The sequence below is a fragment of the Megalops cyprinoides genome, chromosome 8, assembly GCF_013368585.1.
Source record: "Megalops cyprinoides isolate fMegCyp1 chromosome 8, fMegCyp1.pri, whole genome shotgun sequence".
NCBI lineage: Eukaryota > Metazoa > Chordata > Actinopteri > Elopiformes > Megalopidae > Megalops > Megalops cyprinoides.
In genome coordinates, this window is record NC_050590.1 from 31,109,704 (window position 1) to 31,128,169 (window position 18,466).

The window sequence follows — 18,466 nt, forward strand, 5'->3', positions numbered from 1 at the left end:
GCGTTTTATCACACTTCATCTACACATCAATATATAGTAAAATTTTCACTTTCACAAGAGACATGATCTTTTTGTGGTCTTGTGCATTTGGTGTCAAGGTTGATTGAGATTTGTTGTGATTTTTTGGACTAGGTCCTCATCCTTTCTTGTCAGCAGAAGTCCTTAGTCACTATCAAAACAACAACAAAAAAGATTGCCAATGTGCCTGACTCAGGACAGCTTGACAATTCTAATCAGGAAGCTTCCAGAGAGGATGGCAGATGAGGAGGAACAAGTCTGTCCTGTAGACAGTGTACCCTGTCCAGGCTCAGACACACTAAATAACACTGGCAAATAGAAATGTCACTGAATAAATAAATAATTCAATAAATTCTCCAAGAATATGTTAACGCTCAGCAGTCATGATTTTCTCTTGGGCCTGGGTGTTTTGTTAAACAGTGCTGCCGTGCAACCAATTCACTCAAGATCTTTCAATAGCACTAAATCTCGTTCCACTACACTGACAGATCAGCAGTTTTTCTGTGATTGTAATACATACCTCAAAACCACCTTATTCACTGTTCAGACTTGGCTGTGGACAAATTTGTCATGAGTATGCAGATTGATGAACTGAGAGTCTAACACTAAATATCAGTACAAAGCCATAAATATGAGTAAAACATCTCATGGCACTTTGGCCTGCAAGTCTGAGAGTGATGAGATTAAAAAGGGATTGCTGAACCTGCAATGCAGACCACATTTCAGAAATTCACTGATTGCACAGAATAATGACTTTAAATATGTGCACAAAATAGTCAGTTTATTTAAACCTTTAAATTATTGTATTACAAAATAATGGATTGGCTGAGCAAATACAATTGTTTTTCCCTTTTTGGATGTCCGGATATGTACCCAGAACACCAACCCCACCAGTCACTAAATGTCTCCCTCCTGCTCCGTTTGCTGACTGCATGGGACCATTTGACAGTCTTATCTCTCAGAGGTCACAACCCAGATGGCATTTAGAAAAATGAATGTGGGAAAAAAATATGTCAGTAGTGGTTGAACGTCTGCATTTTTTTTAATGCTAGAAAACATCTCCTAAGATACTGACAACTCTGACAACTATGCAATTCACATCATCACAATTTTTACAGCAAAATAAAGGGGGATGATATCATTTAAAAACAGACCCTGTGGGAAGGAGTACCACAAATACCAAGCTCAGTCCGAGGTCCACTACTGGGGCATGTGGGGATCCACCGACCGCATTTTGGACGGACTGACGCTGTGGGCGGAACGCAGGGTTGCCTGGGGGACGGGCAGGAGAGGGGATCAGTGGCCAGGATCATCTCCCAGCAGCCTCAGCTACCATTCTGGCCCATCTCGAGGTATGCCTTGTGCAGCTTTTCCTGAGCCTCGTACAGCTTGCGGAGCTTCTTGGTCTGTCCTTTGCTGATTTCCTTTCCCTCCAGGTCATGTGTAGGAAAACCCTTCAAAAACACACAAAAATGAAACAATGATTTTCACACTGAAAGGACCAACCCATGCTCTGTATTTGAACTTGAGACTGTCTCATATTTGAGGCCCATCCCCTGATGTGATAGTCTGAGAAATGACATCATGGTATCCTTACATTTTCATCAAATCTGGAATACTTGTCTGTTTCCAAGCGGAACATCTCACAGGGTGGAATCTTCATCTTTGCCAGCTTAGCCGCCTGTGTAGAAAAGAAAAAGAAAAAAAGCACATCAATATCCATCCACTCACAGCATTCTGACACCAATGCACATATTCACCCTCCACTTCCCCAGGACTCATGACTTACAAGGGACTTTTAGTGTGTGCACTGAAAGTAATGACAAGTACTACTACTGGTACAACCCTACCCCCATCTTCCTTTAAGAGGGATCACTTAAGGCAACTAATTGCATAATTAGAATCAGATTCAGAATCAGAATTTATTGGCCAAACATGCTTCTACACATACAATTTGATTCTGGTTCCAGTGTCTGTCGTAGTGTTTGCATACAGTGTCAAAACAACAAACACAAAAAAACAGCAGTGTTACAACAAACAACAACAGTAGTACAGGACACATACATGGAATAAGTATGGAATGAATGAGGTATATATGAATACCTATTGCACAATGAACATGAGTTAAACCTTAAAAATTTGACTGCAGGCTATGGAAATATACAACTATTAGTTATGTTCAGCTATTGCACAATAAGCATGAGTTAAAGTGTACCTGATTGTAGGCTATGGATATATACAACTATTAGTTATACAACTACTTCACTGTGCACACACAATAGCAGAGATACTGTGTGGAGGTCCTACTAATCTCAAATTCAGTGGTGAAATTTCAGAGGTGAAAAAGAACGGCTCAGTTGGAGGGATGATGCAGTCAGCAGCTGCAGTGTTTTTGAGCTGCAGTCGGGCACTCACTTCCTGCTCTTCCTTCTTTCGTGCTGCTTCCTCCTTCTTCTTTTGCTTCTCCTCCTCCAACTAAGAGAAATGAACAGAGCAGTGTGAGGCTTAACACGGGTCTGCACTGGGCCACAGAGAAGCATGGACTTGCCAATAAAATGCTGCATATTTTTATATTTATGTTACATTAGTATTTCTGAAGGTTAAATGTCACCAGGGCCTGTTCTCTGAAAGTCAAAAGTTTACCATACAATTATCGTTGAATGAATGAATATTTCATTGAAGGTAAAATGTGTGTAGAAAAATGTGTATTTAAAAATAAATGTCTCAATATGTGCTTAGACAGACACATCATGCATATGTCAATAACCATACAAGTCTTACTGAGAAACATCTGACACATTCAAACAGAAGATTTTCCTTGGGATTAATTCTCTCACAGAACAACCCAGGACACTTTTGAAAATAGTTTCAGTTGTTAAAATAATTTCTTCACTAAATGCATTTTGATATTCTGAGATGTTTTGACACTGTGATTTCACTGCTACCAGCAATTCTTCCAACTGACTCATAACTTGTGTGATGACAATATAATCTGAATCTGCTCCAGTCCATCGGAATTGTCTGCAAATCGAGAGTTATCTGCATCTCCACCAAAAAGTGAGGTTGTGGATCACACTCCAAGATGGAGACATGCCTGCACTTATAGTAACATGCAGAAGAGTGTCACAAACCCTGCTGTTGTTCAAATCAAAATCACAGCTTAAACCCAAAACATCACTTGGATGCAGACTGTGAAAACTGCAAATTCTGCAGAGGGGAAAACATCTCTGCTAACAACAGCAAAGGGCAACCTGAATATCTGAAACTTTTTTCACAACATGCAAGCATCCCCTACAAACCCAGCCCTCTGGGAGCTAAGAGAGTGGTGATGATGCTCCGATGGAAGCAATAGAGCTGTAACTCAAAACAGGTCCAACAATTGATGGACACAACAGGATTCTCTATTTGTCTGAGAAGTACTATCCATGTTGTGCTGCTGGCAAGATGCCACTGAAATTTTACTGACTACAGGAGGAACGGCTTGTTCAATGATGCTGAGGTGTATATTCCAATGAGCACCGCGAATCCACTTACTGTGGCTGAGATGACCTACAGGACAAAGGGCGAGCACTGTTGACAAGGGCAAGGTGCCAGACAGGGTGCCAAAAAGCCGGCACCCTGTCTTTGATCAATGGGCCTGCCATCTCTTACCTTCTTCTTCTCCTCCTTCTCCTTCAGCAGAGTCTCTCTGTCCACCAGCTTGACCACTGTGGGAAGGCCTGGACAGGGACACAGAGGGGGAGAGGGGAAGGGGGGACCGTGTGATCTTCTGCTTTGTACCTTACTGCTCATGAATCAGAGAACAATCAATGGAGTAAATGGTGTAATTGGTCAGACAGAGAAAGGCAGCATTCTGAAACAGGACAGGGGCTCCATTCAATCTCACTTCAACTCTGAGTGCACATTTTTATGGGCCGAACCCTTCCAGTACTTCAAAAATGCTTTAATTCATTGCAAGAACACAAACAGGGCCGCTGTTTCCTGTAAATAGCACCCAGAGGGTCACCTGATAGCTCAAGGAATGAAGCCTAAACCGCCGGGTACTCTACTGCACGCATGTGAGCCAGTAGTCCATTCAACACTGGTGAATGTAGGCCTCTGCAAAACTGAAGCAGCATTGCACAGTGCCGACCAGCGAACACAACCATTGCTCAAGCACAACGTGTGGTTGGCAATGTCACCTCTGAGGGGTGACTGGGCAAGCAGGCAGACAGCTGTGTCCCAGGAAATGGCACAAACCTCCCTTACCACTGTGTTTTCTGGAATACTGTGCGCCAATTCCCTAATAAACGAGTGTCTAGGTCAATAAAGACCTGTCAGCATAAATAAAAACCAGCCCAGAAAGACCACAAAGCATTTAATCACTGTGGAAGACCAGGGATGATGATCCTGGTACACAATATATTCAACAGAAGGCTTTTGGCTGACTGCAATTTGATGGGTAACGTACACAGAATAATCCAGGCAGTACTGATCTTCTAGTTCTGTTCCTCTTTGTGAACGCAGAGGAAGTCAGATCCAGATCCATTCATTAGTGTCCCTTGCAATTACCCATCAACCGCTGAAAGTGACTGGGACTTCAAATAAATGTCATTTTTCATAAAAAACCCTCAATATGCCTTTTTAATGAGCTACAGCTGTGCATGTGAACTCAAAGAGCAAATCAATGTCCTCTACCTGACCTGATTTACTAAAAAAAAAATCTTGGTGTGTCCAGCCGAACACTTTCCCTAGGTGCATTTTAAGAGTAGGTGTGCTGTAGAAGCTGAAGTGGTGTAAGAGCACATTCTACATCAAGACACCACCAACGACAGGAGTGCTGGGGTGGTCGACCAGTGAACACTCACCTTCATGGTCCTCCAGGCGCACGCCCAGCTCTGGCAAGATGTCATCACGGACTGCGTCACACAGCTGCAGGACTTCTGTTACTGCAGAGGCAGGGAGGGATCAAACCACAAACTATTACTCATCTACTGCTCCAGAAACGAGGCAGCACAGAGATCTTGCAGGTGAAGACCACAAACTGTAGCACCACCTTGTGGTCAATCCGAGACAAACACCCTCTGACACACACCTAGCATTTGAAATGATAATGTGGGCTTGTTACAATGTTGACCCTTGTAAGTCACCTCAAAGATCTATGTAGAGCATGCAGGGGCAGTGCTCACCTTTCTGCTCTCTGGAAATTTTCCGGACGCCTTCCCTGAAGTCTGCCAGCACCTTCAAGTAGGGCATCACAGTGCTCTCCAGCTGTGAATAAAGGAAATGAGGTCAACCGAACTGGTGACACACCATTCTGTAATGGCAAGACATCATACAAGAAGTGTCTGTGAGATGGGTCACTCCCCCACGATTCTTCTGACTTACATCCACGCTTTGCCCGTTTCCTACCACAGGGAATCCGATAGGCTCAGCTCCCTCTATCGCTCCGAATGTCTAGAGGAAGGAGAGAGTAACAGCACCTTGAACATATATCTAGAGTGTGCCCAGACCTTTCCTCTGAAAAGTATCTCTAGTTTTCTATATTTACATTATATCTATGCCATGCACATAACATGAGCAGTATTATATGGGGTGTGATTTGAACAGGAATTCAATGTTATTCAATGGCAACACCACCACTTATTCATATGTTTCAAAACTAATTCATATCCTACTCACTTAGCCTTATCAATAATCATAGTGTGCAAGACAGCAAATGCATCTTCGACCAACACACACCATAGTACATAAAAAGCATATCAACTCTTAAGGATTACCCACTTCTCAAACTAGCAATTTACAGGATCAACTCAACACTAATGCACATAGAAAAGATAATAAAAGACAGAGCATCGCCATAGAAAATTACAGAGGCACTATTTGGCTAAACTTTTGTAATTTAAAAAGTGAGTAGACACAAAGAACAAAGCTAACAAGCTGCTAGCCATACACTTTTCCATTTTATGGATTGTTAGCCAAAAATTCCATAATTTCAAGATAAGTTTAAAACCAGTGTTTGGTTGTAACAAAAATGTACCTATTAGATGGGTTTCACAAAAAGCCCAGGTATCTTTTTAACTGGAAGACATTGGCAGCCATACCAGAACCATACATCCAACACAATATTTCAGCTGGGTCTTGTGATTTTGTGTGTCCCACTAATAGCATTGCTGCACTTCCCCCATACCTTGAGAATATCTGTGAGGTAGACAGCAATGCTTTTCAGCAGCATGCGATTGGGCAACAGCTTGGTGCTCTTCCTGCCAGCGATGTAGGTGTTACTCTGGCCAACCAATGCTCGCATCTCATCCAGTGCCGTCCTTGTATCGATGTTGTCGCACAGCGCCTCATGCACAGCAGCCTTTTGCTTGTAGAAACTGGGGGCATGGACAGAAGGATATTAGCCAAGCTAACTGCCTTGGATGAGATATCCCACAGTCTCCCACACATGATTTAAATTATTCACAACCCCAGCGATGAACAGAAGTTGAACAAAAAAAGTTGAACTGAAGGGACATGCCTTTTTGAGTTACAGCAGGGATGCTCTTTCAAATCAATTCCTTACACTGGACTGTAAAGCACACAGTGGACACTAGGGGGAAGTATACAACCAGATCAGCTCACATCAGATCAATTTAGCCCTCTCAACACAGCACACAAATATTCAGTATACCTCTGGTTCAGCTCAATCTCTGCTGCCTCCCACTTCTCAAACTGGCCAGTGATGTCTGTTGGTGTCCTCAGGATATCCTTGACATTGAGGAAGAACTCCTTCATGCAGTGAGAAACATACACGCAAAGACAAAAGCAAGACTCAGTAATGGAAGCAAACTATAACATTAAGTCAAGTGACTTCAACTGATTCAAGAGCGGTCCGTTTCGCTCACATTCATGAACCTCTCATACTGGATGGCCGACTCCATGGTGTTGTTGGAGTAGTCCAGCGTGTCCTTCCAAGAGTGCATGAGGAAGGCGAGACGCAGCTGGCGGGCTGAGGAATGACAGAGAGACTGGGTATGGCCATAAACCGAAGTGTCCTACTCCCACAGGCACAATCACACTTTCACAGGAAACACCCCAGTATTGGAAACAACAGAGCTTCATGCATTATCTCCCGCAGTACTAAGCAATTTAAGTCTGAAAGGTTTAGCCATTTCACACACAACAGCCAGTATAGGCTAATACCACTTAGCTGCCACTGCTGTCTACACTAGGGGCTCCACACACTTGGTATTCTTTGCTGTTCTACCTAAGGAGATTCACTCCCATTCAGACCATAGAACCTAAGGAGTTCCTGACAGATCTTTCAAGCCACCAGTGCAGAGACCAAACTTTGAATGTGAAGTACAGTGTCTGCCATCCCAGCAACTGTACCCTGTTTTTAGGGTTGAGTATTAGTACCGCACAGAGAGATTCTACATTAAGATAATAACCTAGCGCTGGTGAAGTCACCTGAGTGTTTTGCCAGGGCATCCTTGATGGTGATGAAGTTCTTCAGGGATTTGGACATCTTGCAACCAGCGATGGTCAGGTGACCGGTGTGCAGGAAGTAGCGGACCCAGTGGTCATTCTCAAAGAAGGCCTGCGAGAAAGCAAACCCTCATGAGGTAAGCCTGCTGGACAGACATGGAGTTCTTCACCCTGTTTTATACCCCCATCCCTCACTCCTCATTTTAACCGTGACCTTGGAATGACCAAGGAGTACTGAGGCGTCTTGACTGCGACCCACAGCTGGGGTCACCCATCTATATACTTTAAATGAGTTTACCCAATTAGCTGAATCAACACAAGCAAGGGCACAATCTTCACTTCCTTACCTCAGACTGTGCTAACTCGTTGTCGTGATGGGGGAACCGCAGGTCAAAACCTCCCCCATGGATGTCCATTGACTTCCCCAATATGGAGCCAGCCATTGCAGAGCACTCAATGTGCCAGCCCGGCCGTCCCTTTGAGAATGCAAAAACAGGCAGTTCTAGAACCAGCACATAAGCAATTATAGAAAGGAGGTCACGAAAAGATAAGACGTAAATATGACACTAATCGTGGCAGCTGTGTAAATGGATGACCTGGTCTCCTTGCTCATGTGGTTAAGAGGCAGAAGTTCACCTTTCCCCAGGGGGAGTCCCAAGAGGGTTCTCCAGGTTTGGAGGCCTTCCACAGCGCGAAGTCATTCTGAGATCTCTTCTCACTCAGCCTGTCTGCTGAGATGCTCAGGTCTCCTGCAAAACAACCAGAGTTTCAGCATAGCGGCAGCTCCTCTGTACTGCTGCCATCCATCACCAAATAAAGCAACCATTCCCTGTTCCCTCTTCCTTGTTCTTACCCTCTCCTTCCTGCAGGGCCTTCTGGTCCCCCACAGCCTCTGGGACCAGCTTCGCATATGAGTGCTTGTCACTAGCATCAAACTTGGTCGTGTCAAAATATACTGAACCACTGGACACATACCTGCCAGGAAAAAAAGACATTTCCAGAGGCTTCAGAGGCCTGTGAGCAAAGAGCAGGAGACAGACAGAAGCTGAAAGACAACGCTCTTTTGCTCACCCATAACCGTTGTCTATGATCTTCTTCACGAAGTCCACAATCTCAGGCATGTACTCACTCACTCGGGTGAGAACGTCAGGGGGAAGAACCTGAGGACCACAGCATGGGTTTGTCAACCAAATGGGAAACAAGCTGAAATTACAGCAGATGAGAGTCTCTCATAACAGTCTCTTACATTTAGGGCATCCATATCCTTGTGGTATTCTCCTTCCCAATACTTTGGCAGAAGGGAAAAGATGGAGTTTTCTGTGACCTGACTGCCAAACTGAGAATCTAGCCAATCAGACAACAGATCCTTGGCCTCTTCTAGTAACACCTTTGAGGATGAACATCAAAGCAGTGAAATTAGTACACATATTAACACATAAATCTACAAAACACAGATCAAAGTATGTTGATTATTTAAATATATACTAATGATAATAAGATAATGGGAGTAGCACCAAATGTTGGGTCATTGTGTTAAGCCCCTACCTGAGCCTGGCTCTGTAAGACAGTGTCTGTGGCTCTGCTCTGCACTGCTGCCTGTAGGGGGCCCACAGCCATGGTCACTGCTACATCCAATCGCTCCATCATCTGCTTTTTGTCAGGGTCTGTTGTCTCTGCAAGCTTGGCCTGAAAGGGCTGATGATTGAGTGCAGTTCAGTTGGTTGAACACTCCAAACACCCACACAGGGATCTAAACAAGCTGCACTGCAAAACGGTGTATTATAGGCACATCTCAGTCTATGAAGACGCCGTACTCCCCAAGATCACTTCAGAAATCCTATGAACAGATATAAAGATAATGTAATACACCCAGGGATGTATTCTACCAATTAGCAAAATATTGTTACTACTCAAATGTACCTTGAACATGAAACATGCATTTAATAAACGTATGTTTAATATTTATGGATCATATTGACTAACAATTGAACTCATTTCAACACTGCTAATTTGTTTGGGATAATCGACCAATGACTTTGCTCTGGTTCTGTATGTCCATAACCTCTCACCATTCTTGCAGTCAGTACGTCCAGCAGAATCTGGGAGGGACCTGGCTTCTTCTCTTTGTACTGCTCCAGCAGATAGTTCTGTCGAGCTCGTTTGATGATCTGTTGAGCAGGACATGAGGGCCAAAAAGTGCTGAGCAGACCTGTTTGATACATCTCTAAATGATTCCAAACCAAAGCTGAGATGGATGCAATCTACAGACAAAAGAGCTCTTACTTTGTCATCAATGTCTGTGATGTTCATGCAGTAGAGGACATCATATTTGAAATAATTCGTCAGTATCCTTCGGAGGATGTCAAAGGAGATGTAAGATCTGAAGTAAAAAGAAGTCCAGGCTAAGTTAAGGGGAATCATTAAAGGCCTCCTCGGACTGTTTTCTGACAAATGTCTGAGTGCTTTATCAGACAATTCCATTTAACACTTCATGTCTTATAGGTAAATCAAAAAAGGATTTTCAAAGAAATCACATAATTACAAAGATAAGGACAGGCCATCACACATTAAAGGTTTTATGACGGATGCAGCCTGTCTTGCATTAAACCTAACAGCTAAAACACACATACACACACAGGAAGGTCTACACTTGGGATATTGTAAAAATTCTGTTGTTTCTTTTTTAGTTTTGTTTCTTCAAACAAGCGGAACAAGGAAAGTTCTTTCAACACACAGGGAAAGTCCTCTGTCAGAAAAGTTGGTGTCCTTCCTCTTGTGCAAAAAATCCTCTTCTTTGCTTTATATATATAAATGAACCACAGGGAAACTACTTAGTCAGACATACAGTGGCTTCGGAAAGTATTCAAACTGCTTCACTTTTTACACACTTTGTGGTGTTATAGACTTAATCTAAAATGGATTAAACATCTACACACAATAACCCATAACGACAAAGCAAAAACATCTTTGTAGAAAATTTGTTAAAAATCAAAAACTGATGTTGCCTCATTTACATAGGTATTCAGACCATTTGTTATGGCATTCCAAATTGAGCTCAGGTGCATCCTGTTTGCTCTGAATATCCTTGAGATGTCTCTCGAACTTGATTGGTGTCCGCCTGTGGCAAATTGATTTGATCTGTGGAGATACCTGAAGATGACAGTTCATACACTCCCCATCCAATATGACTGAGCTTGAGAGGATCAGCTAGGAAGAATGGGAGAAACTGCCCTAATCCCGGTGCGCCAACTTTGTCGAGACTTACCCAAGAAAGCTATAAACTGCGATTCATGCCAAAGGTGCTTCTACAAAGTACTGAAGAAATGATCTGAATGTTTGAGATTTCATTTTTTAATAAATTTAAAATAAATCTTTTTGCTTTTGTGACGGAGCGCAGTGCGTCCGTCACTGGGATCGGTGGCTTTTCCGCCTCCGTATGAACAATGACACGATGAAACCGCAAATAATGCTTTACCATCGGTTTCTATGATGTTAATGTGTTTGTTGGTAGGTCTGGGGTTTAGTTAGTCTGAGATAGCAATTAAAAGTTGTCATGTATCAGAAACAAGGAAAGACGCAAAACACGGTACATTCATTTAGAATCGCAGTTTATTTAAAGCGGCTATGTAAGAGTTCTTTTAGTGCGCACATTGAACATCAGAACACTTGCTGGTTGCCTGTTTATGCTGTTTCTAAATGTATCGATCTACTCACTGGTGGTTCCTGTACTCCTGTTGTCTTCTGCATGTGAGCGAGCAAACTGGGGTGCAGGACGGGGAAGCTTTTTCTGCGCTCTTTTCGCGCTCCGATATGGAAGCGCTCATTGGTGCAGGGGTGCTCCGTGCGAATTTATTTTAATCGTCAAAGAAGTGTATAAGGGCATTGATAAAATAAACACCTGATTGTTTGTAAGGAAGGTGTTCTGCCTAGGTGCTGTTAGCAATGAAATATGGTGTGTAGTAATTAATTGATTTATCTATGTGCAATGGATGAGACCGGGGTTTTATATGGCTGCTGTGTAGCTCAGACGGGGAGATGCCTCTGAAGTGAGAGGTCATGCCATGGGACCTGTGTAATAGGGCCTAGTTAGAATATGGGCATTGTCTCAGTTTTCTTTTCCTTTTCTTTGCTGAAGTGTTTTGTTTGTTTGTCTAGTGTGTTTGCATGCTTGTAACCCTGCCGGTAGCCTAAAGGAAAATAAAAAAAATTGCTGTGCTTTTTAAATTGTGCTTTTAAATTTGTCTCTTGTTGCCGCCTTTACCCTGACGCTCATTGTGCCGTTTGAAGTTGTTGAAGTTTTGCCGTTCGAAAGTGTATCGTACTAGTTGCCCTTTAGGCTGTAATTGTACAAATCTGATAGTACTGCGTCCTCAAACAGACCTTGCTCTCAGCTGAGAACTGTCTCATTGTGGAACTGTACACATCCTGTCCCCGTACTGTCGCTGTACCTACTATATGCACTTTTGTAAGTCGCTTTGGATAAAAGCGTCTGCTAAATAAATAAATGTAAATGTAAAAAGTTTGAAATTGGAAACTTTTGTCTGCAGTTGTCCCTCCTTCAGTCTTGACCACCTCTCCGCTCGGGCACACTCCGTTACAGCTTTGTCATTGTGTCTAGACTGACAGCCAGGAGAATACAGTCCATTTTAGATTAAGTCTATACAACAAAAAAGTATACAAAACACGAAGGGCTCTGAATACTTTCTGAAGCCACTGTACATTGCCAGCCACACACCCTCATGAGGCCGACTTATGAATGTGTAACATGCCCCAAAAAGCCCACTCTCCTTCAGTTTAGGTTAATAAATAAGCCAGCCTGGATGCACAGGAACCATCTACCTTGCTGTTGTCATGTGTCAAGACACTGTGTGGAGAGGGTCTTGCTGGATCACGCAAGGTTCCACACTCTGCACTTGTAGGTGTCTAATTATTGTCACGTCAGCCACACATATTTCTTGGTGAGGGCAAGAAAACGCACAGACCTGCAGAAACTACCACTATGATTGAGCTGTTCCCCAGAAAGGTCACAGGCAAGCAACGCTCCAAACTCAAGCATCATGACCTTGAATCCTAAAGTTAAATTCTTCTTTCCAGTCTGAGAAATAAGCACCTACACAACACATTTGTCTGCTGTGCAGGCCAATGATGCATGCCATGCGTGTTATAGTAGCAGAGGTGCTAACTTCCAGTAACAAAGAGGACAGCAGCCAGTATTAACTTCCTCAACACCTAATTTCTAATTTCATGTTCTCCAAAAAACTGGCTTTTATGCAACACGTAGCAAAATGGCTACATTCTGAAACACTGCTTCATACCCTGGATGCTGCATTGAGTCTTACCTGGCATGGCCCATGTGAGAGGCGTCATACACCGTAGGTCCGCAGCAGTACCACAGCACCTTCTTCCCATTCTGTGGAACAAATGGCTCCTGCAATAAAACGTTGCATCAATCAGCAGAACCCTCACCTACCACCTCCTGTACCTATTAACCCTTTACATTACCATGGTGAGGACTCATCAAACAGTATAGCCTTGGGGAAACAGCACTGCCTCACCTTTGTTCGAGTAAGACTGTTATAGAGGCGGAGTTTAGGTGGGTCTGTTCCAGCTGGTGGTGACCACGGGGGCTGGGCCCTCTTCCCCTTTGCTGAAAAAAAGGGACCGTTTTCAGCAGCAAGCCAGAGGACATCCTCAAACACATCCAATCGGACACACCATTGCAACACAATGGACTTCTTTAGGACACGTGATTGGTTCAGGGGAGAGGCACACCACGAAAGACATGTTTTTAACATTGCACACCTTTGCCTGGAGAAGGGGTCAACAGCAAACCCACTTTCCACACAGGCATTGCGACCCCCCCCCCAAACCAAACAACATGCGCTTTGTATGTTTAGGAGTAACTCTACTACAGCAAAACATGTTAATCATTAGCGGACATTATGGCGGATTGTAAGAAGCATAGTGGACTCTTATTTAACCCTTTTCGATTTAATCAATAAATTCACTGAACAGCAGATAGACCTGTTAAATCCACAAGCACAGAATTATAATTAAGTCTAAAAGTGAATAAATCGGTAAAAGAGAAAGTGAAACCCCACTGGTGAGCTTGTCCTCGCCTTAAAAATGACAGAGCTAACGGTAAGGCTATTCAGAACAATTAGAGTGCCATACCTTTTAATTTAATTACATCAAATACCTGGCTAGCTATACATTACAACGAATGACAACGGATCGCTAATTTTATGAACGGAAAGCTTGACGAGTCGTTTAATCGAGCTAGCAAGCAGCACAGCAAGCTAACTAGCTGTAGGTACAGCTCCATCTGTCAACGGCTGTTTGAGGCCAAGGCGACACATGAAACGTGTTTTTCATAGTAGAAAAAGGTACATATTGGCTGTAGCATTAAGGAGCCACTCCATTTGATAGGTGTAAGAATGGAAGATTTCCTTCAGTACTAAATATATTCATTTACAATAGCTAATTACAGGGTAACATTCCCAGCTTACCCGACTCTCCTGAATCTGCCATGTCTGTGATCAGATTCTGATGCAACGCAACGTGTCCGGAAGAGGTGTGCGTGTTCATATCCTCCTCCATTCGCCGGCTCCACAACCCCGTAGCCATATTGGTAAGGGCACTGCTGAATGCGTTTTTTAAAAGGAAATTAGTAGTGTAACATGAGATATTTACTTACAAAAACTTAAACATGACCTCTAAACTGTGAAATAACGCTTACTGATATATTTAAAGGTTCTTTGCGTTATAAGTATTTCTGAGGTTTACATAATTATTTACCAACCACATGAAGTGAAAAGCACTGTGTATTGATACAAAAGGGCCATCATTAAAAACAGTTTTGCTATATGCTTGACAAGAAACATGTCTGGAGTTGCATACATTTTTAAACACTTGATTTGACATGTGGCAACTACCCGAAGACTGACCTGGGCTTACCTAACATTATTTTGAAGTTAGATATCTTTACTTGATTGAATATGTACCCAACATATACGTCAAACTATATATTTAACTGCTCAAAGTTAAGGGGAAAAGTCATACACCGACTCGAACATTGGATCAAAGGGTAAACATTTTGTCGTAGTATATGAAAGTATTGTAGAAAAACTGATGCATATCTGTGGACGAAACTCTACGTTGTGTGAACTTTACCTTGGGATTTCATGTACTCCAGAGCCATCTACATGGCTCTAATGTACAATCTATCGCATCCAGTGAGTCTGAGTCTGGTTCCCCTCCCCCAACGTCAAAGCAGGCTGAGGGGAGTGAGTTCATTCTGCATAAATTATAAAAAACATATACATGTGACGTCATTTAAGGGGGCGGTATTTTGAGCGGTCCTCGCGCTCCCATTCATACAGTGGTAGCTAGGGCTCAGTCGTCAGGGTGCGGAACAGTCTCTCCAGTTGAGCAAAAAAATCGCAGTATTATTAAAATACATCAAATATCACCTGTTCTTGGCGTGAATAGACGTATACGGGAAGATACCTGGTAAGTAAGATGCTACAGCACTTTGTTTTAATTTTCTGAAGACTAACGGTACGGACTGCGAAGTAAATAAACATGGCTGCTGTACAATATTGTAGCTCAGTGCGCAGAGATGAGACACCGGCATACGCGCCGCAAACTTCACTTTTGTTGTCGTCTAGTGGTGGCGTATTCAGAACATTGACCGAAGTTAACCTTTATCAATTAGATGTGCAGTCAGCGTAGTTGGGTAGAGGTTTATGAAATAAAATAACAGCTAGCTGAATACTTACTGGTCCAGGAAGCCCCGATCTTCCTTAATACACTTAACACACAAATTATTATCTTAAGTATTAGAGTGAGCAAAACGTTTCAGGTTTAATTCGTAAGTTTTGGCAAGCACACCCCGTTCACCTCTTACTTCTAAACATTCAACTGACCTTATGTCCTTGCTCGGCTTTGTTAGGCTCCGCTAGAGGCTCTGTAAATTATGAGGGTAGAAACAATAAACACAGTTATATTGCTCAATACTTTAAGGTGTAAATACTTTCCTTTACACGGAGCGTACTCGACCTCGAGTTGCATAATCAATTCGAGTCAGCAGGTGTGACCACCACTGTCACAGAAGGTCACCTACATAGCTCGTGGGGACAATTGTGAAACTGTTGCGTGGAGTTACAGTCGTATGAATTTGAGGAAATGAATTCACCTTGTCAAATTAACAATACAAAGTTATTTCGAGATGGAAGGAAATTATCATTTACTCAGGGTCAAAACTGTAAACATTCAACAAGTGCCAATGTTGACATTTGCATCTGAAGCGAGAGGTTATCTTTACAGTTAAGTATCAGATATGGGGTACAGTTATAAAAGAATAAATATTTTATAGCGTTTGTATTATCTCACTTGGTAAAAAAAAATAATGCTGTGAACCCAGTTTTGCGTTACTATGCAAGGTGAACGACGTCACTGACCCAATACATCTGGGTAACACGTGGACAAACCAGTTAAGTAGAAATTATGTATTTCATTATATGTATTTTGGTTTAAATTTACTGGAAGGAAAAATTATTCGTTGTGCAAAGTAGCAGCTAAAATGACGTGAATGTGCAAGTTAATGCATTTCAACAGTGATTTACCTGGCAATTCGAATCGAATCGAATTATTTCGAGACATTGTAAATTTGTTGTTTCGTTTCAAACTTCTGTCTAGGTTTTAATTAGTACCAATGTCAAACCCCTGCTAGGATCGGCCGATTCAAAAACTGATGTAGCTTTGTTTTTACCGTACAGGATGGTTTTCGTTGCATAGTAATCAAATAAAGCCTTGGCTCGAGCCGGCTCGCTTGCCGCGTCGCATGCCTGTTTTGCTGTGACCTTTCCCCTAGTTTCCAGTAGCGCTGGCAAGTCATGTGATCACGCGAGTGCTGGGGGATGGGAAGTAGTTCTGAAATGCGGCTGAATGGGAGCAGCAACGCAGGTAGCGCGGCTGTGAGACCTTCAGATGACATAACTCGGCACATTTACCACGGTTGTAATCAAAGTCTATGATCTATTTAGCACCATGACATAATTATGTAGAAAAACAGCTAAATACATGCAAAATACCGAATTTCTTCACATATCCTGTACACAGTTAATCTTGGTGAGAGCAACGATACCATTATTTTATGTCATAACCGAGTTATGTGGAAACAGATTTAGTACTGTGTTAAGAACAGAACTGTCCAGGTCATATTATTTTTGTCGCTGACCTAATAAGTGGGCAAACAGTGCGCTTTTACGATTTCAGTGTCCATAGTCACGCGGTGGTGGCGTTTCCATGTTGAGGAAGTATGTCGAACCATCTGGTCGATTGCATGCTCGCCCGAATGTACTAAAATACTAACTTTTTTAAAAAAAAGGTATGGCATGCTCTAACTCCATCCAGTGTTACACAGGGTATATAGTACACTCGAGTATGGTATGGATTGATCATCTGGTGAGATCAGCTGTCTGATAAGAGGGTGCAAGAGAAGACCAATGCTTATGATGGTTCTTATCTGCCTTTATAGGACATGTACTATACACTGTGTGGTCAACAAATATAGCTTGTAGTAGGAGTATACATCACTGTATTTCTGAGAAGTCCATCCCTGCGAAGTGTTGTTTACTTTCTATCAACACAATAAACATGGCAGTTATAGATAATTTGAGCAGGCAAGGCACATCTCTTCAAAAAGTGAGTACTGTACTCCTGACCATTGTTCGCATCTCTTTGCACCTCAGTTGTGTCTTTAGGACATTTGTCTTGTTCTTGTCTAACCTGTTTTGGAATTAGGCAGGGATTGTTTTCTCACCACAATTTGGGAATCAAATGTCATAGCATTTGTTTTAAGTTAAGATGGAATTTTTAGTTTTCAATGACATGGTGCAGTTGTTACAAACACCAAATTAGAAAAGCCTGGAAGAGACCATTATTGCTCAGAAGCGCGAGTGTAGTACATTATAGTAGGCTGATTGTGGTGAATTCAAGGATTCTGCAGTTGTATCAACACAAAGCAAAGCCTCTGTTTATATCTGTCTAGTATGTAAATTCTTGAATAAATACCAAGTTTAAAAAAGCTTATTGGGTGCTTCTGTGAGAAGTGAAACTCCTGCTTTGTTGGACACATCACACGTTGGGAAATCAGCACTGGAATGGCCATAGACCTCCCATGGTTATACCAAACTAAACCTATTCACTGTATCTTATTTTCAGATATTTTATAATTACTGCCTTTTCTCAGCAAAGTTAATATTTATTTTAAGGTCCAGGTTTGTGCTGGCCTACATGAGATAATTGTGAAGTAAAAGCATTGATTATTTGTTCTGAGGATGACCTTAGTTGCCCTTTAAGATCACACATTAAATAAGCAGGTCTCTGCATTCCATTGTTTGCGGTTCTCAGATCTGTTTACAGACATCAGAACAGTGACTTTGCAGAACAAAGAGTTTTCTTCAAAGTCTACACTTTAGGAATCCATTAATAACATATTAACCTATTCGTTTGATGCATCAACTCTGGATCTAAATCTGGGTGCCCTTGCCAAATCCCTTCAGAGTGTGAAGATACTGAACTGCTGAATAAATGAGTTGGTGTGACTGGGCAATTTATGGTGCTACCAACTCTTCCTTTTGTGCAAAGGTTTGCACATACCATGTGTCTGTATTGATAAAAAAATTGTGATAATGCCTATTTGGAAGCTTGTAAAAATGTATCAGGAAGGTCTTGTTTTTGAAGTTAATAATTAAAGACTGGTTGATGAGTTGAACCAGGATGTGAAGGGCCACTCCGTCTACAGGAATTGATTTTTTTTTCATCACGCCCTTATTCCTGGAATAGGCTGACTGAAGGGGATTTTGTACATGCTAGCAATTTTGGTAATGCTATGGGTGAACCTATATTAATGTATAACAAGGATTCAAGGTCTGCAGTCACAGGGGTGTGAACACTGAAACGTTGGAAGAGAGCTAGCTTTCACAAGGAA

The 18,466-nt window shown here is 42.3% G+C and overlaps 2 protein-coding genes across 5 annotated transcripts in view; one reads left to right on the forward strand and one right to left on the reverse strand.

Moving 5' to 3' along the window:
* Positions 1 to 784: 784 nt before the first annotated feature.
* On the reverse strand, positions 785 to 14,695 carry LOC118781749 (cysteine--tRNA ligase, cytoplasmic-like). Of its 2 annotated transcripts, none has more exons than XM_036534786.1 (23): positions 14,644 to 14,695; positions 13,980 to 14,110; positions 13,026 to 13,117; positions 12,810 to 12,898; positions 9,754 to 9,850; positions 9,540 to 9,638; positions 9,016 to 9,165; positions 8,717 to 8,857; positions 8,542 to 8,630; positions 8,324 to 8,445; positions 8,107 to 8,219; positions 7,818 to 7,946; positions 7,453 to 7,582; positions 6,888 to 6,991; positions 6,674 to 6,771; positions 6,188 to 6,377; positions 5,386 to 5,454; positions 5,187 to 5,268; positions 4,866 to 4,946; positions 3,670 to 3,737; positions 2,434 to 2,493; positions 1,616 to 1,699; positions 785 to 1,472 (listed from the first exon to the last, which is right to left on the reverse strand). In XM_036534786.1, exons 2-23 carry the CDS (start codon positions 14,095 to 14,097, stop codon positions 1,344 to 1,346), a joined length of 2,334 nt encoding a protein of 777 aa, XP_036390679.1. In that variant the 5' UTR covers positions 14,098 to 14,110; positions 14,644 to 14,695; the 3' UTR covers positions 785 to 1,343. The 2 variants fall into 2 exon arrangements, with proteins under 2 accessions (XP_036390679.1, XP_036390678.1); XM_036534785.1 differs by having other exon boundaries at positions 13,980 to 14,113; positions 14,644 to 14,664.
* Positions 14,696 to 14,839: 144 nt separating this feature from the next.
* cpt1ab (carnitine palmitoyltransferase 1Ab (liver)) overlaps positions 14,840 to 18,466 on the forward strand; it is a 36,878-nt gene continuing 33,251 nt past the window's right edge. For all 3 annotated transcript variants that reach the window (XM_036534788.1, XM_036534787.1, XM_036534789.1), the window contains exon 1: positions 14,840 to 14,982. The gene's annotated coding sequence lies outside the window, so the exon portion shown is untranslated. The remainder of the gene's footprint in view (positions 14,983 to 18,466) is intronic.